At 41.6% G+C, this 22379-nt stretch overlaps 1 protein-coding gene across 1 annotated transcript in view; it reads left to right on the top strand.

Moving 5' to 3' along the window:
- Positions 1-6: 6 nt before the first annotated feature.
- Positions 7-22379, top strand: part of FOXK1 (forkhead box K1) — a 47317-nt gene continuing 24944 nt past the window's right edge. The window contains exon 1 of the mRNA XM_057369827.1: positions 7-263. Within this exon, the coding sequence (XP_057225810.1) occupies positions 55-263 (209 nt within the window). The 5' untranslated portion in view covers positions 7-54. The remainder of the gene's footprint in view (positions 264-22379) is intronic.

Genomic DNA, 22379 nt, shown 5'->3' with positions numbered 1-22379 from the left:
GCCTGTGCCGGGCCGGTGCTGGCGCGGCTGCAGGGCCGCGAGTTCGAGTTCCTCATGCGGCAGCCGGCCGTCACCATAGGCCGCAACTCCTCGCAGGGCTCGGTGGACGTCAACATGGGGCACTCCAGCTTCATCTCGCGGCGGCACCTGCAGCTCAGCTTCCAGGAGCCGCACTTCTACCTGCGCTGCCTCGGCAAGAACGGCGTCTTCGTGGACGGCGCCTTCCAGCGCCGCGGCGGCCCGGCCCTGCAGCTCCCGCCGCAGTGAGTGCCGGGGGCCGGGGGCGGCGGGGCCGGGCCCGCTCCGCAGGGCAGGAACGGTCCCAGGGGGCGGAGAGGGACCCTCTGTCCCGGGGAGGGGACGTGGGGCTGGGCGGAGCGGGGAGTCCTTCGAGGAGGGGACGGGGAGAGTTCCCTCACCCCACCGGGGAGAGTGTGCGGTACCTGTGTCCCGTGCAGGGGACGTGGGTCTGCCAGGAGAAGGGCCTGAGGTGATGGTGAGAGGCCACAGCTGGTGAAGGAAACAGAGATCAATGCTCCCCCTGCCCACCAAGGGTCTGAGGGGATGGTGAGGGTCTGCCTCTGAAGAAGCTGGATGGCTTGAGATAGTGGTGAGGGGTCACAGGTGGTAAGAGGGCTTCGAGTGCTCACAGAGCASCTGGGGGACAGTGAGGGTCCCCTCTCTTGAAGCTGGGCACGGTGAATGAAGGACACTCATGTCCTGGAGGGCCCAAGGCGGCAGTGAAGGACATTGCCTGGTGACGACCTCAGCATCAACAAGGAATGTCCTCACCTTCCCAGCCTTGCTGCTGTCTGTGGCTGAGAAAGGGGTTGATGTTGCTTGGCCTGGGGCTACTCTCTCTGAGGGACCCATGTCTGGGGAAAAAGTATGAAGAAGTGTGAGCCTTTCACTACAGAGTGTGCCCTATGGTCATTGTCCTCCATGTCTGCCTCCAGCCAGACTCATGTTCAACTGGTGGYCCTTAAGGGTTTCATAAAGACAGASAAGARAGAAGGACTCTCAGTGGGCTAAAACTTGCTACACCCAGGGCTTGTCTTCCTTGGAAGAGATCTAGTGGAAAAAGTTGGAAACCACTTTGCCAGAGTGCTTACTTAAGGGTTGGCAAGTTAGGTGTTGTTCCTGGTGTCTCTCTAGAGCAACAGAAAAAAGGAGTCAGGCCAGGCTGGGATTGATGCTGCTCACCAGGACAACAGGTGCCCAAGGYGCCTTTGTTTTCTCGAGAAAGGGGAGCAGGGTGCAGAAGGGTTTKCTGTGCCAGCAGGGAGGTGGTTGTCTGTGCTCTGTTAAACTCTTGGAGAAAGAAGAGCAAGGTTGATGTTAATCTTTTTCTTCCTCTAAAAACATTGTTTATGGTTGCTGAGCACTGTCCAGCGGCTGCAGAGCTTCACCCCAGGGCAGCAGCGTGGTAGTGATGGGTGATGTAATTCCTGTGTGCATCTCCTCAAGTTGTATCAGACAGACTGTGCCTAATGCCATCTGAGTGGGAACGTGCTGTAAAGGCAGGCGATTGGGGCTTTGTTGTTTGTATAAAACATCTGTTTTCATCTGTCACGTTTTGGCTTTGGTACTGTTTACCTCCAGCACCAGGGTCCTGGAGTTATCCCTCTCTTGCCAGCCTGTCGCTCAGGGGAGGGTTTTTTAATTACTCATTTCCTCTGCAGGCTGCTTCATTTTGTACTTAGTAATTTAGTTATAGCTCCCTAGCTGCTCACTCTCTGAGGCGTTTTGGTTTGTAACGTGTTTCATTTTCTAAAAGAGATGTCCTTTAGTGTCTGTTTAATTAATCTGGCTTTGTAAAACAAGACCACACGAAGCCCTGGSCACTTCTGTTGTCATTCCCTCTGGCTCTGGTATCTATGCAAGCTCTCTCCTCCATGTCATTCTGTTTCTTCACTTGGTTAATCATAAGCATTGTGATAGAAAACTATGTCAGGCAGCAACTTCGTGGGTTACTTCTCTCCCCTTTGCTCCCGACTCCCAGAGTGGGAATGGCAGTTTTYCTTCTGCATTGCTTTAAAGGGAGGAGTTTAATGTACACTTCTGAACTCTRCACAATAAGGCATCCTCTTAGTTTGGCTGCTGTTTGAGCTACATAAATAAACATAGTGCTCCTCCCTTTCTGACTTGCAGAGTAGGAAAACGTTTTGCATCAATCTRAAGGAATTTGCCCCCTTGCTTCTAACAGGTAAACAACTCCTTACTGGCCAGTCAAGGATTTGTAACCCAGACCAGGAAAAAGAAAATCCTGTTGAAACTTGGTGTRCACAGTCTTGATTGAGGCTTGAAACTGTCTGCTGTTATCTCGTTATCTCCACTCGTGAAAAATCAGACAATTCCCTTCCAGTCACCCTTTCCACACACACACACACAGAAAAATCTCCTCTCCCCAATAAAGTGCCATTTCTTTCTGTAGAGAAGCCTGTGTGCTCACTGCCAGCTGATGTTGTCAGAAGGAGGACAAAGTGAGGACAGGTTGTAGTAAACAGACTTTACAGTGCCATCCACGATGTTTTCTGCATATTACAGTAAYGCTCCTGCCCTGTTTGGTACAGCCACATCTTCTCTGTGTATCAGCAGAATGTGCAGTTTATGTTAAATTTCAGGAATTAATGGTCACTCGGTTCAGTATTTTAGGGGGAGTTCCTTGTGATTTGGGGAACCTCTTGCTGGTAATATTCTAAGAACCAGTTGTTTGAATGGTTGTACTCCCTTCCTACCCCACACCTGTAAAGGGTGGCAGAAATGTAAAAAGTGCAATTTTTTTTTATCACTGCAGTCACTGCTGCTGTTACATTACAAGCAAAGGAAATGCTTGTGCATCATGAGATCATGAATGTAAGCAGAGGGTTCCAGGAAAAAGTGTATTTCAGTTGTAATTCGTAGTATTTGTTAAAAAATAGATTCTGAGCTCATAAATTCTGTTTCTGAGGTTCCTTCTCGCTTCACTACTTCTGTACAAAACTTCTCTTTCCTAAGTTTTCTAAGTTTAGAATTAATTATTCCTGAAATGTACGGAGGAGAATCTTGTCAGGAGGGGTGGGGAAGGGAGGGAAGAGAAGTAGTTTGAGACCTCTCTTGAAGGCTGTAGGCACCTCCTGTCTCAACAGCTCTACTCAAAATCAAGGGCCTTTGAAAAGCTCTGTATCACTTCCTGCATCAACATGGTGTGTGTGGATTATCTGCTGTAACCAGGATTTTACTGCCGGGCRGGAGTATCATATTCCACAGCTGTGTTGTTACGGGAGGTTGTATTTCACAGATGTGATGACATAACTATACAGTATAATTAAACAATAATAACCAACAAAGAGGACGTTTCCTAGAGGTTAATGACAGTCAGGAGCAAAGTGGGTGGAAGAGTAGAAGGCCTATGGTACAGCTGAAGATCCTTAATCAGTTTAATTAATAAGTGCCACACTAGAGCAGACATTGCAAATATAAATCAAGATAAAATGATGAAAGTACTTATATCGAGAATAAGTGCTTCAAATCAAATTAAGGATTGCTAGAAACTCTTTATATAGCTTGTGATGGTTTTYTTTAAGCTGTGCTAGTGGGAGCTGGAAATCTGTGTATAAATATCTGGGTATTTTTCCATAAGACAGAGCGGAACTCAAAACTACCAGGAGAATATGCACTAGATTTTGTAAACTAYTGATACCAGCAAAAGTGTAAGATAGAGCAGGAACCATTAACTGGAGTATTTTTTCCTGTTGAAGACAGTAATTTCTTCAAATTTATGGTGTAATCAGGTGTTTACAGGATCAGGTTAATGATGAATTATTAACTTTGTTGTCTTCAAAATTGACTCAGTTTTTAAAATAAAGCATTTGTTTAGTTAGTTAGTTATTTTGTCCTCCAGAACAGAAGGAACTGTAACAGTTGAAAGTTAAACTTGCTAACCTGAATTTTAAGTAGCTCTGAGTCAGGTCTTCAAATGCTCCTAAATACAAAAGTTCTATTGACTAAAACCTGTAAATGTTGCCTGATAATAACACTTGAGCTTTTTGAACTGTGAGCTCAATAGATTGGAAAATGATTCTTGTCTGGGAATGTTTCATGGGATATTTGCTTATTGCCTCTGTGACCATTTAGAATTTTTGCAGTAGCGTAATTAATGATGCCTGAAGTCAGTGTTTTTCAGTGTAAATGGATTCTTTCGGTATGAGATTTCTAGGCATAAAAACAAGTTTTTAAACCTGCAGTTCTTTCGGCATTTAGGAAATAAATGGAGGAGCTTTTTTAGTTTGAGAATAAATACAAGGGAAGTAAATATATGGATRTGTGAAATCAAACTAAAACATAGAGTTAAAATAAAAAATTGCTATGTATGTGAGTCCCATTATAAATTCAAAACTTACCGTGCATGTCAAGTTTTACTAAGAGCACGCTGCTTTATTTATAATGGGATTTTTCTAGGTGCTCAATAAACTTGACTAAAATAAATAGTCCAATACTATGACCACACACCAAGGTGCTGAKCCTGCAGAATTTTACACGTGCATTAATCTTTCCATTTGTGAGTACACAAGTTCCCTTCGGTGTTTGGGTAGTGGGGGTGTCTCAGCAACTRGGGTTTAGGAACCAGAAAACGGAGAGTTACATCCAGTTTCTAAGGGATGTGGTTGCACAGTCTGTTAGCCTGAAACTCAAGGCAGTAATTCAAGTTAAAAAAATGCCGTATTCTAGAAAAATAGAGATGTTCATAATGCACTGCAGTGTTTTTGTGACCTCACCAACCACTCGAGCTCCATTCTTGTGGTTGGAGCTGTGCCATCATGGTGGGTACGAGGGAGGGTGTCCTTACATCTGAGGAGAGCTGCACACCCTGCGTACACACACTAAGGAAATGCTTTGACCACATAAACACCACTGCAGAACTAGTTGTTTCTGAAATGTTGCATATGTATGTTGTCTCTGGTAGCTCCTCAGGTAGTTTTGGTTCTTAAATATTGCATTATCTGCATTTGCAACTATTTTTTTTTTTGTTCTTTGTTTGAAATACGTTGTTTGCTGTGCTACAACTTGTGGATGGTGGTTTTACTCTTGCTAGAAACTCTTTAAAGATTTGCTTTCTTAGTGCTTCRTCTTGTATTTTTCATGTTCTTACTTAATTTCAAAGACTGCCTTTGAGAATGGGTTTTTTTTGTTGCACAGCAAGATGTGATAAAGGATTACTTGATTTTAATTATGGAATTCATGTCAAGTAATAATTTTTGGCTAAGCAGCTCAATTTGTCATGAGTTATATTAAACGTTTAAGGAAAAGTTTCTCTCATGTGAAGCTGCTGCTCAATTTGTTGATTTAAAAATAGCTGTGCTGTAAGTCAGGTTGGGAATATAAACTAAGGTTATGCAAAACTCAGTGTTATGTCCTTATGGATTCTTTTAAACCAGGCTTAGTTCAGCTTAGCTGATGTGTTGATTATGAAAAGATTAATCTAACAAGAAAATGCCACACTTGTCTTGTACAGTTTTGTGTGGAGTCTCAGCTACAAAGTCATAAATGAGGATTCAAGTTGTGCTGGTGTAACTTCTTTGTGCTGGCAAACTCTTAATCATGACATGTATCCTTAGGTGACTGTGGGATCCTTCCTGTGGGTACTGTTGTGTTTTTATATAAATCTAGAGGATGTGTAAGTGAAAGTTTTTACTGTTATGAAAATGGGGAATAAAAATKATGAAATCTGTAGTAATTCATATCTTACTTACTCTGGTGCCAGCTGTGTGAGCATACTCACTGTAGAGCATCTGTCCTGGTAACAAATGAAAACAATGATGTTTGCTTTTTTTTTTTACCCCCCACCTCCAGAAAACGTGATAGGCAGCCTTGCACTGAATAACTGAAAGCATAAATGACAACCAGATTAATGTGCTTGTTGTCTTTGTAAGCAAGCTCCCAGTAACTGCTCCGCTGGCCATTTGGCRTCAGAGCTGTTCTGTGGGACGCCAAATTCTCTTGCTCAGTGTTGCAGTTTCCTGGAGGAGTAGATGTGGCAACAGGATGTTGGTAGAGAACAGGAAACTACTTGAATTTGCCACTTATGCCATGCAAATAAAGACTTATTGCTGGTGCAGGTGTGGTAATTAATGTGTGTTATGGAGAGGAGTTTGTGCAGTGATGGCAGAGTGTGGAGCCAGCGAGTGTTTGGGGGCTGCTGTGACAGTGTGTGGTGACAAAGGGGACCCAGGCTGGTGAGGTGCTTGTTAAACCACTCAGAGAGCTGACAGTTTGCTCCAGCTGGCTTTCCTATTCCGGGGAGGATCTGCTAGCACTCAGCTCCGTATCAGCTCCTCTGGCATGTGCTGATTTACTTTGAGCTCCTTCTAGTTCAGAGTGTCTGAGCAGTGTCTGGGTGTTCTGCCATCAGAGCCAAGGGGCTCCGTGACCAGAAATGCTTCACAGACCAAGCTTCACCTCACTGCTGGTTAGATGTGGATGAGACAGCATCCTCATCTCCATTCTAAGTGGAAATGTGGTTTAAAAAAGAAAAATCATGTGCTTTTGAACTGGTGATGTTAATGAAAAGGAAGAAAAATTCTCATTTGCATTTAGTGCAGATTCCAACATTTTCCTTAATAACCATCCAAAGCACAGAGGCTTCTCTCACATGTAGCCRTGCCCAACACCAGCTTTGTTTTATTATCTTTGGTTCAGTCTCTGTGCATTCAGGAGTTTCTTGAGGCTACAGAGTCATSACTAGGATATCCACTTTAAAGAAAGAAAAGTATGGAAGTGAAATGTGCTGTTAAGCYTAGTCCACAGTGTATTGGGTGGTGAAGGTCTTTGTTCTCTTGGAGTTGCATTTGTTTTGCAGGAAATGTCTAMGAAGTCTCCCAAGCTTGTGCATTATTTTCTGACAGCTTAACTTGGGTTAAAATGTTGTTTCATGCATCTGAAATGGCTGATGGGCCCTGATGAAAAAGACTGCAAGACTGAAACCAAGGAAAACATGGAGCTGAAGCTCTGGGTGTCATTTTGCAGTGATTTTTTTTTTTTGACAAATCTGTAAGATGAAAAAGCTGAAGCTTTTTTTTTTTTTTTTGTCTTCTGAATGTGGGCTATGAAAAGATCTCTTGATGTACTTCCAGACATGGTTAATCGACTAATTGTGAGTACAAATTATTGTCTGGTCTTAATGCATTCACTTCAGTCAATAATTCAGTATTAATCACTGAAGAGTTTTTTCAAGTATTTATAAGTCTCCCTATTTCAGTTGACTGCAGACTCCTCATAAAAGCAGATTGATGAGATGCTTATAGAGCAGATGAATTTCTCCCTTAAGTAAATGTGAGTGAAAATTTCCATCCAATTGTATAGTCTTTGTTTTCATAATACAAATACAATTCTACTAATGTCTATTCACTCTTGTCCACAAATGCTTTTGGCTAGTAATTCATATCTTTGGTTTCTTCAGAACCACTCAGTAAATGCATGTGTGCATTCCTTCTGCATGGCGCTTAATTTTTATGAAATACATATTTTATTGGACAGTAAAACATTTAAGTATCTTAATGGCCTAATTAATACTCTGTATCCACTTCTGTCATGTGTATTTTGCTCTTCGTTATCCTTCTGCTCCTCTTTTCATGTCCTCGTGCATTTTTCATCATAAAAATTTCAAGCAATCTTGAGAGAGCAGTCTATTACAAGGCTGTTCTTTGAATATTCAGCAACTTGAAGATTGATTGATAGTCCCTTCCCTCCCATCCTATCTATTTTTAGTAATTTAAAAGCGAGTTTAATTTCTTGGGTTGTCGTTTGTTGTGTATGCGCAATTTGCTTTGGTGGTTTTCCTCCCTCCTTTAAATGTGCCAGATATGTAATTTTCATGTTCTTTGAGGACATCTTGACAGTTGGGGAGAAATAATGTAGAAGTTAATTGAGAGTTCAGCCTTAGCTGAAGGAGCAAAGATGGACAGTCTTTGTCTGGCTCTGTTAATATATGCTGTGTGATTATGATAGGGAAGTGGAAGGAAACTTCACACATGTTGTTACCACTTACTATCCTCCTCCAAGAATCTTTAGTTTAACATAGCAGCCTGTTTTCATGTACAAGTACAATCCACTCCATCTTTTAGAAGAGAATGAAGAGACAAAAAGCCTTGCAGAGGTGGTGTAAGCACTGTAGAAAAGGACGTCCCTCCCTTTCTCTCTGCGATACAACACTGGAGCTGTACCCCTTTTTTTCTGCTTCGTGCCACTTCAAGGAGAGCCTTGGGAAATCTTCCCACACAAATTCTTTTAATCTTCTATCTCGCTTTAGGCCACATACAGAAGCCACCAACAGTTTGTCTAAGCAGGACTGGACTCCCTGCAGAGCCAGTTTGTGCACTTGCTAAAGGAATTGTTCTTGAGCAACTTCAGGCCTTTCCTCTCTCGAGGGCATAAGAACTCTGGACTCTTACACATTCGGAATCCTGATTGTGTGGGAGGAGAAAAGGACTAGACACAGAAAGCAAATGTTGTTTCTACCTGATGGGTAGACCAAAAATGACTTKACTTTTCATATTCAGTTTGAGGCGTAGCCCAAACCAGTAAGGGTAGGCTCTTGGTGTGGGAGATCAGCCAACTGCTATTTATTTATTGATCTTGTTCCTTTTTTTAATTGTCTCATGGCTGGCGTAAYGTGGTGCTGGTGGCTGCCTGCCCACCGTGCGTAAAGGGGTGTTGACTGTCAACAAGCCTGGCAATTGGGTGGCTTTGCCTCCTTCTGCCTTGTCCATTCAGCTGGATAATTACTCTAACTCTTCCCATGTCTCCCTCAGACACCATCTAATGAGACAGGATAATGAAACTGTTTTAGTCCTGGGAGACCTGCACAGGAATTCAAAGGCAGGCACATGCTTTGCTGCTAATGCCTTTATGGAATATTAAGGCAAGGACTGAAGTTTTCTTCAGGCGTAGGAGTTCTTGCGAGACAATTCCTGATTGGTAGTGGTTCAGTAAAAGGATTGCTATCATTTTTTTGGTGTGTATTTTGTGTAAACAAGGCATATGCAAACTGGCTGTTGAAAATAGGCACAATCAAGTAGTTTAGACTTGCACATCATCTGTTTACAGTTGTCCTGGAGCGACACTCAGTGCAAACAGCCACGGGATGAAGTTGGGAAACAAGTTTGTTTTGGTGGATATTGATTCTGAATCTGAGGTCTCTTGTCACCCAGTGGGTGCATCCTCTTCTCTAAGAGGCTACAGTGTCTTCTCAATTTCCTCCTGCTTTGTTCTTCATTGCAAGAATGAGAATTCCTATTAAAAAACTAGCAGAGAAGGCCAGAATTCTGTTCCCCAAAAAGCTGATATTGCAAACTATGAAGTTCATATAAATCTCCAAAGTACCTCCATTAAAGTAAAATCTGTCCCTAATTCTGTATGTTTTACTGAAGCAAAGGTAAGGGAGCATTAAACTATGCCAGCAATATGACRAGGTAACTCTCTACAATTTTCCTAATTTAAAAATAATGAAATCACTGCAGTGACAGCTTCCACATGTGCTGCATTTTGCAAGAGTCATTGTCACTTCAGTTGGTTAAACTCCTTTCAAGGATTAAACCCTTCAGTACGGTTGTATATACTGGCAGGATTTAAAATACCTTAGTAATCTTGTGATTGTTTTATATTGTTTGCAATCTTAACCACGTCCTGCTAGGTGGTCTTTCACAAGCCAGTGCATCATCATCTGAATCATAGTAAAATTATTCTATTTTTTTAGCAGGAGGGAAGGAGGTTGTGCCTGAGATTCTCTTTCAACCTCTGTTTTCAGTGTCAGTGTTTGGAAGGATGCAGGTGGATGTCACTTTGTAGAGACTTGTGTTAGAGGCTCTGTGTTGCCCAAATGTTTATTTGGCTCTGAGTCTAGAAGTTGACAGCTTTTAAAACATKTAAACTACCCTCAGAGCTGTTTTAAAACAGTAATCCTGGCTTCCTCTGCTGGGTATTGAATGGGTTGTGAAATGTCTTCAGAGGGAGTGGAACGGAGTTGTGTGAACATTTTGCGAAGTCTTAACTCCATATGGGTAGTTTTTTATAATGTACATAAATAGTACATTAGCTTTTCCAAATCACTTTCTAAATGAACTGAACCAGCCTCAAAGGAAAATACATCCATAGTCATGCTCTGCGTGTCAGAGCCCTCTTAGAGAGTCTGATTGAATTCAAAGGTTAGTACCATCCCACACACAGGCTTTTTCTGGCATATATATATGTGGAAATTAGGATTTTTTTTTCCTGAGCTTTACTGAGGTGATTTTGTTTTGCACAGCCTTTTCTAATGTGTTTATAGGTAGTTCCCTGGCTTTGGAAGGGTGAGTCTGCTAAATGACTTGTGAGACCTTTCAAGTTATTGGGCTGGCTACTTGAAAGCAAACCCTACTATGATGAATGGCCCATTAGAAGAAAGTTGATGGCATTGTAAATGAGATTTTACATGAGAATCAAACTGCTCTAGTGTATCCAGCAAAGATGCTGAAACAAGTGCCTCTCTCYGAAAAGGTTATTAGGAGATTTTATGAACTGGTATTTTCAAATGGTTAGTTTCCCCTTATTCTCCAGGGTATAAAAATTTCCCAAGAATCTGGGTACTTGTAGTAATAGAGGAAGAGTCTTCTCAAGAAAATGGGARTTAGGATGAAAAGGTAGAATTGAAGTTGCTGCTCGCCTGTGGCAGTAGKGGCCAGATTTGTGTGGTGAAAGGGGCAGGATCTACAGCCAGCTGAATGTTCCATGGCAGTTGAGCAAAGATTTAAAATTCTTGGTATTGAGTGAGGTATGGAAATGAATAACCAGTGCTTCTTGAAGAGGCCAACTGTGGCCCTGCAGTTCCATGCTGTCAGTACATATTTAATTCTTGGTGTACTGTTTAATTTCTTATTGAAAACAGAACTCTGTGTMGAAGCTGGTATAGGGAAGTTCCTCCAAGCGTGGGTGCAGGTGGGGCTTTTTTTGGCACTGAGGTAGGTGTTAATTGTGGTTTATGATTGAAGGAGAAACATAGTTGAGTGTTTCTGCCAAGATGAGCAAAGAAGGAAAATAGTTAATATTGACCTTTTGCATTTTAACCAAGATCAGTGGGACCAGCAGAGGCTTGGAAAGGCTCTCARAAGGGCTCTTGAATTTCACAGAAGCAGGGAAGGAGTGAGAGATGGTGGCAGAGGCTGAGTCACTTCTTGTGGTCTTTGCTGTGGTAGAATGGAAGCCAGACTTAGGCTCTTATCTTAAGGTTTATCTTGGAGCAGGGAAAAACTGAGTGTGAATCAGGGCTAGGCAGCCTTTTCTGGTGCAGAAACACTGCACCAAAAAATGAATACATTTGTGTGTGGTGTTACAGAGGTGGTGTTGACCGTTTCTGTGACGTCTCTGTAAAGCAATGCCAGAGCAGCCATGCTCCAGGAGTCTTGAAGCAGCCACAGGCTACGTGTTGTCATTGGGATTGGGAGCTGTGGTTTGGCACTGCTCCCTTAGGAYTGGGGAAAGTGGGAAATGAGAAATCCTACAGGAAGGTGAGACACATCAGACCTCTGAGCCTTTGCAAGGGCTGAGCAAAACGCACCCCTGATCTGAGACTATGCAAGGTCTGCCATTTCAGCCTTGCAGTGTAGAATCTGATGTCCAAGGCGGGATCAGTGCAGGACAAGGTGGCCAGAGCAGAACATAGAATTAAATGTCATCCTGCATTGTTTCGTAAGAGTTGCCTTTCATTGTGCACTTGAATTAACTAAATGGGACAGCAGRTTACCATGGGGGTGGATGGGCTAACCTTGCTTATCACTGTACTGTATTTTTCCAATACCATAAAACCTTGGCTGCTGTCAAGCATACACTTGAAGAATATTTATCTCCAYAGAGTGCTTTTCTCTTTGAAACTTCTGTTCCACTCCGTAGTTCTGCCTATTTGAGCTGTACTTCACCTTTGCTTAATGGCTGTTCTCTGGTAGGGTTGGGATTTTGTTTTGGTTTGRCATCTTTCCTTTGAAACATCACATTGGGATCTAAAATGAAGCTGCTTTAAAACTGAACACTCAGACATGATATTTATTTTTTTATCAGTGTTCTCAGAGTGACAACCATATAAATGAAGCTCTGTGTCCTCTKACAAACCTTTCCTCCCAAACGTCTGGGAATGAAGAGTCCTCCAGGGCTTTGTGGAGATGCTGCATTAAGACATGTCTTGGCTCTGTCAGAGCAGGAGTGACAAGTGTGATGTTGACTCTTTCCAAGATGGACACTGGTGGAACAGGACTGAAATGCAGTCTGATTTAGAGAGATCTGTACAGGCCCATAAAGACTAGAAGTTGTTCAGAAGGGTTTGAAATAGTACAGCTACTTATTCTGTCATCCAGTCCAAGCAGCTATCCAAAATCCCTGGAGAGATCCTGTAAATCCTAAATATACATTTACCACATGAGCAAGGTGGGCTGCACTTGTAGAGAGTAACAATCGATCCTGCTGCCCCTGTGTTGATTTTTGTGGCTCTAGCATGTGTGCTAAGCAGGAGAGAAGTTAATTTTAGCTTGATTAGCAACACAGAAGGGAATCAAGATGACTGTTGTAAATGGCAGTGGGATGAGATCAATGAGGGTAGTTTATTTCCATGCATCTAAGTGGGTGTTCTAAGCATTTTATTTTTCTTTTCTGTTTGTTTTTAAGAGAACCAGGAATGTTAATTCATTTAGTCCCTGAAATCCTTCTGTGGCTGCAGTTCTGGATATTTTAACGTTGTTGCATGGTCATTGCTTTAAATGAATACCAGGTGCTTGTGTTCTCTTCCTCAGCAGTTCCTTGTTTCTCTGCTCTCTGTTGTCTGGCTCAGCAGCAAGTGGTGAGTGATTCTCGGTACTGCACTCTCCATTTTTCTCCTACTCACCTTTGTTTATATTCTGTAGCATGTTCCCAACTGTTTATGATTAAACATTGCTCAAACAGCCAGGTTAGGATTTATTGACACAAAGGAGGCTGGGAGGAGGGAGTGGCTGGCTGGTCATCTGTGTCTACTTGCAGCTGATAGTGATGTTATTGATGTTGTCCACGTGTCTGTGCAATGGCTGTGGTGTGTCACAGAGGCTGCTATCCAAAAACACTGGCACGGGACTGATCCCTGTCAGCACAGACTTTTGTCTCTTTGTGTGACATAGTAAAAGCTCGAGCAAGGCAGTTGTGTAAGGGATGCACTCCTTCCTCTTCAGCTTGGCCTTCTGGAAACATCCCATGGCTCTTGAGGAGGGGACCTCTATTTTTGTCTYGGTGGGAGAGGTTTCCTGATCTCCACGGAGAAAAATCATTAGAAAGTTCAGAAAACTCATTAGAAACATGCTAAAAGGGTTGTGACCTGCAGGAGTTTTAAGCAGCAATCCTTTTAAAAGAAGACACCTTAACAAAACAATGCTGTTATATGGAAGGCAAGGAGGTTCAAAATGGAGGACTGGAATGTGAGCACTATTCAGGAAAATTAAAGTACAGAAATAGTAGAGTTAAAAAAAGACTGACTTCATTAAAAAAATATGAACTGAAACGAAAACAATTTGTTTCCTGGCCCCTCTTATCTCTGTTCAAACTAGAGATGTTAAATAGATATTTAGCTTTTGAAGTGTCTATATGTAGCATGTTAAGTTTTGGTTATTTAAAGYCACAGATATTGATATTTTTCAGGCTTTAGGAAAAAAATTAAAATGCAATGTTGACAATATACTAAAAAAATGAACAAATCAACCTAATATGGAAAGGGATTTTTGCACTTACAAGATTTGATGATCTAAGTGAGATACACACACGTGTTGCACGTAACTTACGTTTTCTCTGAAGATCAAATATTTCTTGGCTGGTGCAGAAATGGTTAAGATAGGATCTAGACCTCCACAGGCTGCAATACCTGATAGAGCAGCCGTGGTACACGGGCTGTTGTGTGTTATATAGAGTCTCTTAACTCTCCTTATTTTTATGTATACAACCACACACACAACAAAATAACATAATAGGCTTGCTGTGTGTTACAGATGGTATCAGGCATCTGCAGTGCTGATAGTGAAACTTTCTGGTTCTGGCAGCCAACTTCCTTTAAATAAAAGCCTCGTCTGCTCTTTGTGCCAGCCCACTTCTTCGGTGGCAAACTTTCATATCAGGTTTTTGATGTCAGGCCATTCCTTCTGACACATAAAACACCTCCCTGTTCCCAAGCTTCAAAATAAACAGCAGCTTTATGGTTAATTTTAGCCTCTAAGGACATCTTACTAAATGTTCTCTGCAGGTCTGTTAACATGCCTGGGAATGCAACTGCAGGGCTTTCCAGTGTTGTCATTGTACTGAGAGGCAGAATAAATGAGAGACTGGAATTGACTGGCAGAGTGTGGTGCTGGGTGAAGATGTGGTTTGCCATATGACACACAGAAAAAAGTTAACTGTAACTTAACTGTGCTCTGAACACGAAGTTGTTTATRGTAAGGACTAGACAGCAGAACAGAGCAGCTTCTGTAATGCTGTGGTGGAATAGGGGCCAGAATTCACCCTCGGGARCCTTTAATAAAAAAAATCAAACAAAACCCATATCCAGTATTGATCAAAAGGCAGATGTCATTGATGGTGCAGATTAATTTATAGTGATGTAAAATTGCATCAGATTTTTGTGGGTGTAGACAGGACCTTCTAAGGCTCATTCATTTAGCACCTTGGCAAACTTGAGTTAGAGCTTCACTGGCTGTACTCCATGAAATCTRCCCTACGTGCTGCTGACCTGCAGTGTGCTGGTGTGCAGAGGAATAGGAGCACTTGGGAAGCAGCAGGAATTTATCTTCTGATAGCCAGCCTTGTGCCCAGCGCTCCTRGTTTGGAATGAATGGCATATTTTGAAGCTGACTCCAATGTTTTGAAATGTGAAGCTGAGTGAGGTACAATTACAGCACCACCTCTTTGTTTCTCTGTGCCCAGTGGACGGGCACCAAGTAACAACCATGTTGTATTGTCATGAGGATTTAAAAGGTGACTTCTGTTGTGGGTTTCAACAGAGGTCCTTTACCTTAATGGTATTTGTTACAAAAGCCTGTTAATTATATTCTTTTGATTATATTCTTTTGATTATATTCTTTTGATTATATTCTTTTGATTATATTCTTTTGATTATACCGAGGCATGGTTTCTGATGTCATCTTATAATTTGTCTGGAAATAATTGTCCAGATTTTTCTGCATCGATTTGAATACAGGTTTTAGTTGTACAGGTTGAGGTTTCTTATGTTTTAAATAGATAAGTGAATTAATCCCTAGTCAGGTGTGGATTTAGTTTGTAAATAACTGGKGATAGTGATGGTATTTTGAGAATAYCCTTCAGCCTTTTCTGCAGGCTATAACATGAATGAACAGACACTTATAGCTGGCTTACAGTYACTGCTGAGAAACTTTCAGAAAGGTCATTTTGGAAAATGCACATTCCTGACCATTTGCACTTTGATGTCTTTCCGGGGGAAATTGGAGCAGCTTTTGGTAGGGGTTTATTTGGCATTGGACTGAGCAGGATTATTATAAGATGCATCCTGCCAAGCTGGGGATAGTAGAATCTGGAGGAGACCTGTCGATAATGTTAATTCTTCAGGCAGGGTGGCAACTTCAGAGGGAGCCCCCTGCTATTCCTGCTGGCTCTCCATTAGCTGATTGAAACACCCTTCTCAGCAGTTTTGGCAATTTCTCCCCTGTTCTTCTATGAGATGCTATTTTGATACTCCATGAATTTGTTCCCTGACCTTGGTATTTCACTACACTGAAAAAATGGCACCTATAATATCTTACCTAGTTTGCTCTTTTTTTTTCTCCGTTTTCTGCACTGTTTTACTTAAAGGGGAGAATCTGAAAGTGAAGTTATGCTTGATATGTTAAATAATTTTCAAAGAATGAAATCAAAACTATATGAAAGAGATGCAAGGAATGCAGAATAAAGGCATATATACAGAAATACAGCTCTTGATTCTTCACTGCWAATTCTGCAATGTGAAACAGCCTCCAGTGTTCTCACTTGAGTGAAAAATTAACTCAATTTATCCATTTGCTCTGTGACAGCRATTAGAAGGATTGCTAAGAATGGTAAGAAATTGTGGGGAAGATGTGCAGAGTAAAATGACTTCAAGTTTCTCAGTGGGATATCATAGTGCAAACCCTCCTGAAGGTTTTGCTTTTAGCATCCGCTTGTTGGAGCCTAAAACCAAAAAGCTCATAGTTGTCTTGTATGTACTTTTAAAGAAGATAATACATGAACCAAAYCAGAATTTTATAGTTCTTTGGGTTGGGCTTCTGGGATCTCTTTTCCTTTTCAGCCTTCCTTATCAGCCTGGGGGTGTTTATACTCCTTCCCTTCTACCACCTGTTTGGCTGAATTTCACTCATTGCCTTTTCCAGGGGTGGGCAGTGGTTGAGAGCTTGCTGTTCTCAATTCTGTGAGGGGGSATATCTGCAGGGACTGAAGGAACACAAATATTTTCTTTGTTCATCTGTGTGTGCCTGCTGCTAGCWAGGAGAAACATCCCAGAAGTTTGGCCAAACTTCGCTGTGAACATTGCTGTCTTCAAAAGGAGTTTGCTAAAATACCTATTTGAAAATCTGCCTCTGTGTGGAAGTGTTTCTCAATTTGTTTGAAGCTTGATGAAATGGCAAGGAGGGAAGCTCGGTGCAACTGTTCAATAGAAACATTCATTACAGCTAATTTACTTGGTGCTTTTAAGAGACATAGCTATTCATAAGTTGTGGTTTTGCCTGATGGCTGCTGGTAGTATTTGTTTTAAGTAGATACACTTGCCTGCACACGCTCTTTGCCCATCTGAAATCTTGTCTGGCTGTGTTGGAAATCTTGTTTTAAGCCTGATGATCTGCAGTGTAAGGCAAATCTCAGTGTAACCTGGGTGCCTTCTCTTTAAGGRAAAAAGTCCTTTATCGTGTGTGCTGTTCCAGCTAAACAGCAACAAAGAACATAAGGAAAAGGTCTTGTCTATGACAAAGAAATGACAATTTTGAATTTTCCTGAAGCATTGTCCTYGTTCAGCCATCTTACTGCACTTGCTTTTTCAAGGCCATTCAGTGAATAAGCTCTGGCAGCACGAAGGTACTAAAAAGCATTGCTTTCACAACAGCAGCCTGTGTATCCCATCTGAGATCACCACAAACCCTCTCCTGCCCCTGTAGACAGGACCGGCCAGTTGCCATGGGAGGATTGCCATGGGTACACAGCCCAGGAAGCTTCTGTTGGAATGCAGAAAACATCTTTGGTCTTTGTTTTGTCTCTTTGTGCACAGCTGAGTGACTTAGGGTTCGAAATAATTACACTGAATTTTTTAAAAATGGTGACTTCTCTGATTCAGGAAGTTTTGAAAATTTCCAGCCTGAGAGTATCAGCATGTGGCTGATGTGATTTGCCTGATAAAGACCAGACCTTTTCTCAAAATGAATGAATTGCAGTTTGTTTTCTGAAAGGAGAATGCAGTGTTTGGATCATGTGATGCTTAAATCTGAGCCTGTGGTTACATGCTCTGCCTTTTTTATAATCTATTATAAATCTGCAGTGTTTCTGCTGGTRCCTTCTTCTTTTCTTCCTCTTCTTGATATTTTTCCACTCCACCTTCTTTGTGTTGGTGATGCCATCTGGAAGGCAAGCTAAGGGATCTGATCTGCCTGGCAATTTAATCCCAACAAAAAAGGAAATGAATRATTATTCCAGCTACCTGCTTTGCCTTGCTGTGCAGAGGTTTGCGTGGTACTGTTGGCATGAGGGTGATATTCAGAGGAAATGGCAGAARAGAAGAAATGGTGGTGGAGTGAAGGAAATGCCTCTTACAGCAGATAATCAGATTTAGATTGTGTTAAAATAAATCTGCATGAGATTGAGTGACACGATTGAGTGATACCTCTTTTGGGAGATTATTTTTAAGGCAGAGAAGACTGGTGAGCCATCCATGTGAGACACAGAATTTTACCCAGTTTCCCGCTACTCATCCCAGCAATTCCAGGGTGACTACAGAAAGGGGAGGATTGCCAGCTATCTCAGATGCATTTCAGGGAAGAGACAAAATCCTTCCAGTAATCTGGAATTGCAGGGTAGTCAACAATAATTGCACTGGATCTGGTATGAGGAATTCCTCATTACTTCAGTGTGAGTTTGCCTTAACTAAAACTGGGTTTATGTTTTCTCTAGTACAGAAATGATACCTTAGGCATGGATTATGTCATGGACCCCAGAACACTGATGTTCAGTCACTTGTGCATCTGGCAGTGGTAATAGGTGCTGGAATTTTTCTGGAAGAAGTTCCCTACAGAAGGAAATTACAATTCATGAAGYAGAAGTAAGACCATTGTCTTTTGAATAGAACTGATTATTTCAAACGTGAGCTCACTCACATATGCACACAGGCAGTTCTCGTTCAGTCTTGGCTGACAGATGAACGAACTCCTTTGTGTATCTGCAGTGTTAAGCATGACARCATGTATTAAATACAGTGAGTGTGCTACAAAGCATGCAAGGCAAGTGATTTGTGAGCTCAGGGTAACTCTGAGGTTAGGAACCAGATCTAAACTCATGTGGTGACTTACAGAATAATTATGACCAAACATTACAATGAGTTGCTCTGTCATTTCAGCTGTGGGGGAGATCATTGGACTCCTTTATTTGCAGATGATCTCAGTACTTTTTTAATCTAGTTTTCTGTCAGTTATGTTACAGAGAGTAACAGTGATTTTTCTGGCTTTTCCTCTCACTGAACAATAGTGGATAATACCAGAGGCATTTTTGCAGGGAGCTTTTCAGTTTATTTCCTTGTCTTGCTGCTGTTTGGCCAAGTGCTTGTCTTGCTTTTCTTCAGATTGAGTTGATTCATTACAGGAAGAACAAATGTGGATTCTGGACTTCACCATTTACTTGCAGACCCTTTGCTAATCTCTTCATGTATACAACAAATGATTTTACCAGCCATGAGGTATTTCTCTGTGTGTTTGATAAAGGACTTTATGGGTAGGTCTTCAGTGGGATTTCTGTGGTAAAACTGCTCAGAGCAGTTGAGCAGTTGAAGAGGAAATAGCAAATGCTGAAAACTCTRCTTTTGGACTGCGGTAATCTCCAAAATGAACCAATCACTCTTAGAACTGTGGCAGTTAGGCTGCCTGTGTCCCCTGGCCTAAAGAGATGTGTAAAGAAAAGCATTGTTGTGACTCTTAAATTGCCATGGTGGTAGGCACATGCTTGTTTTGTGATGTGTATTCAGACTAAAAACAATAAAATGTGTGTGTCTTCTTCCCTGAAGAACTCTCAGTGCAATTAAATTTTCTGTTTGGAATGCAGATAGCACCACACAAGTGTATGATATAACTGGTTTCTTATTGGTATTGCTTACCAAGTGCTGTTTAGGAAAAAAATTGTAGGGTAGGGAGTGGAACGGGAAATGTTAGATGATTTTATTATTATTTTATTAYAAAGGAGGGTTGAATAGTACCTAATCTCCAGTGACAGCTCAGGCAGCTTTCAGAGCTTGTTGTATGGTTTTATGACAATCATTGAAGCTTATATTCATTTTCATTTACTTGTGATTGAAARGTCTTTTTGTTTTTTTTATTTGTGCTTTTGTCCATCTTGGTGCTTCAGACAGCTTAGTTCCAGCAATATAATAATTCTTAGCAAAATACATGTGATGATTATTCCCATTGGGGGGTGTAAGGGTCAAGTTTATTTTTGTGAAGATAGAGAACATGGATTTGGTTATTTTACTTACTGGAATGGGAGACATCCTTCTCAATATTTTGCAGTTGAAGTGCTCTGTTTGTGCTAGGTGATGCAGTGAAGCTTATGTAGAAAAGCTGAAATTCTGAAAAGCGTTGTTGTCCCTGTGCAGAGTGCASCCYCACAAAGCAAAAAGTCTTGGTCAGTAAATAGTCCCAGCTCAGCTGTTGCAGAGGTCACAGCAATTCTCAGAGCCTTGTTTTTGAAAAAATGAGAATCTCAGGTAGATGTTTTGTCTAAGTTTGCTTATCTCTCTGTGGGCAGGCCTTCAGGGCTTGGATACATGTTTAGTTAAGTGAAGCAAACTCTTATCTTTTTCTAACCAAATTTAGCTTAATTTTTGGTGCACAGGTGCTTAAACTTTCCCAGTCAATCTTTTATGTTGTCCAAGGCACATCCTTTCACACTGCTTCAAAGGGTTTTGTGCATAGGGAGTGGATTTATGATTTTCATAGATTCAGGCTTGTGGTTCTTTGCTTAGCTGGTTATGGAAGATGAAGAAAATTGGTTACAGGAGGTAATTGGGCACTTTTCTGTAATGGCTTCTCTGTACAGCACCTGCACATTGGCTGTAGCCTGAAATTTTGGTRTTTAGGGTGCACAGTCACTGAAAGGGTGACAAGTATCCACCTTGCCCTCCAGTAGAATTATGTCAGGTATCTTGAAATAGCTRGTAAGGGTAATAGCATGACAGAGATGACTGACAGCAAATTCTCATTGGTACTGAAACCCAACATGATTTTGGAATTTTGTGCATGGARATAGTATTGTGTTCTTTGTGGTGAGCTCTGTGTAATGGGTACAAAACAAATCGTTTTCAGAGAAGTTACAGGGAACAAAGAAACAGCTGTTTTGTGGGGGCTTGTTCGGGATTTTTTCTCTTTTACAAGGGTTTTTATGGGCATTCTTGGTCAAACTTTAGCTAGTAATGGCATAGTTCTGTTTCATCATGATGTGCTGCTGTGATTAGAGCTCTGGCTGGCCACTTTTGCTGAATCCGAGGTATTTACTGATTGTAGAGATAACTGCCTCATCCTCAGGAGTTGGACTACTGTCCCCTCACATCACAGAAACACAGAATTGTTTAGGTTGGAAAGGACCTTTAAGATCATTGAGTCCAACCATTCCCTCAGCCCTGCCAATGCCACCACTGAACCAGGTCCCCAAGTGCCACAATTACACATCTTTCAAATCCCTCCGGGGACAGTGATTCTGCCACTACCTGGGCCAGTGCTTGACGACCCTTTAGGGAAAGACATGGTTCCTAATGTTCAATTTAAACCTCCCTTGGCACAAATTGAGGCCATTTCTTCTTGTCCTGTTGTTTGTYACTTGGGAGAAGAGCCTGACCCTGTCAGGGGGTCGAGAGGCAGAAGGTTCCCCCTGAGCCTCTTTTTCTCCAGGCTGTGCCCYGATGGCATCTTCAGCTGCTTAAGCAGGTTTTTTGAATGAAACCTGCAATCTGTGGTAGCGTCTGATTCAAATTGTAAGAAGTGTTATTTTTAACTAAGCACSTCCTACAAAGTTTCTCACTCAACTTGCATCTCAGCACTACACCACAGATGCTACTGGGGCAGTTATACCCCCAGCATTCAGGAATAACAGGATTTCATAAATTGTGGCAAGATAAAGTAGACAAAGATGGTACCAACTTACTGATTACAGCTCATGTGTAACAGTTCCAGCTTACTTTTCTGGTTATTCCCTTTTGCATTATGAACTGGAATGATGTTTATATATAACATAACATATTGCATCATGTTTATATATATAACATAATATATATAAATATAATTCCAAGTTTTATATATACATTATATATGTGTGGTTTATATATATGTTTCACCTTGGCTTTCTCATGATTTGTCTTCTTKTTGTCACTGTGCTTTTCCACAGTGTAAATGTAAAAGCATAAATCCAGCCCAGTTTCCTGCCTCCTTTTAAAATCTTTAAATAGCCTTTTCTTGCTGCCATGCAGCAGATCTTAGGAGAAGTCATTTGGTGTTAACAGCACTCAGGGTGCTCTAACAAAGAAGACAGTGACTAATAACTTCTATTGAACCTGGTACTATGTKTTGGCAAATGCATCTCTGTTCCCTTTGCATCTGTGAGTGAAAGGTGTTTTGAGGAGGAAGAGGAGGAGAGTGTCTGCTTTTTATAGAGAATGGAGGGTATGCAGTCATTTTGTTGGGTTTTTTTCCCTGACTGTCTTTCCTGGATCTGCTGCAGGGTGACTGTTTGTGTAAAGTCTAGTGTTTCCTAGCACTTTATTTTCAGACTTTATGTAGATGAAATGCTTGTGGTCACTGTCACTGGTTCACCACATGAAGGATGCCTAATAGCATGGGAGCTGTGCTGTCAGTGGGAGGACCTCATCCAGAAAACTTTTGGAAAAATCTGTCTTGTGTAAAGCAAGCAAACAAAATTCTAGCAACATCTTTTATGTGACTGTAACCATGTGAGGAATGTGCACTCCTCTTCCCCGTGGTCTCCAATGTATATATAGCATGCATTCAGCCACTGCTATGGATTCTGTGCACTCCAGCAGGCAGCACAGAGCCAGCAATCCATTTTCTGTGACTCTCTCCTGCCTGTAACCTAAGAAGGCAAGAATTGTTTCTATG

Source organism: Malurus melanocephalus, unplaced genomic scaffold (assembly GCF_030028575.1).
Source record: "Malurus melanocephalus ecotype Western Australia unplaced genomic scaffold, MMel_1.1 scaffold_115, whole genome shotgun sequence".
Classification (NCBI taxonomy): domain Eukaryota; kingdom Metazoa; phylum Chordata; class Aves; order Passeriformes; family Maluridae; genus Malurus; species Malurus melanocephalus.
This window is presented reverse-complemented; position numbering and strand designations above follow the sequence as displayed.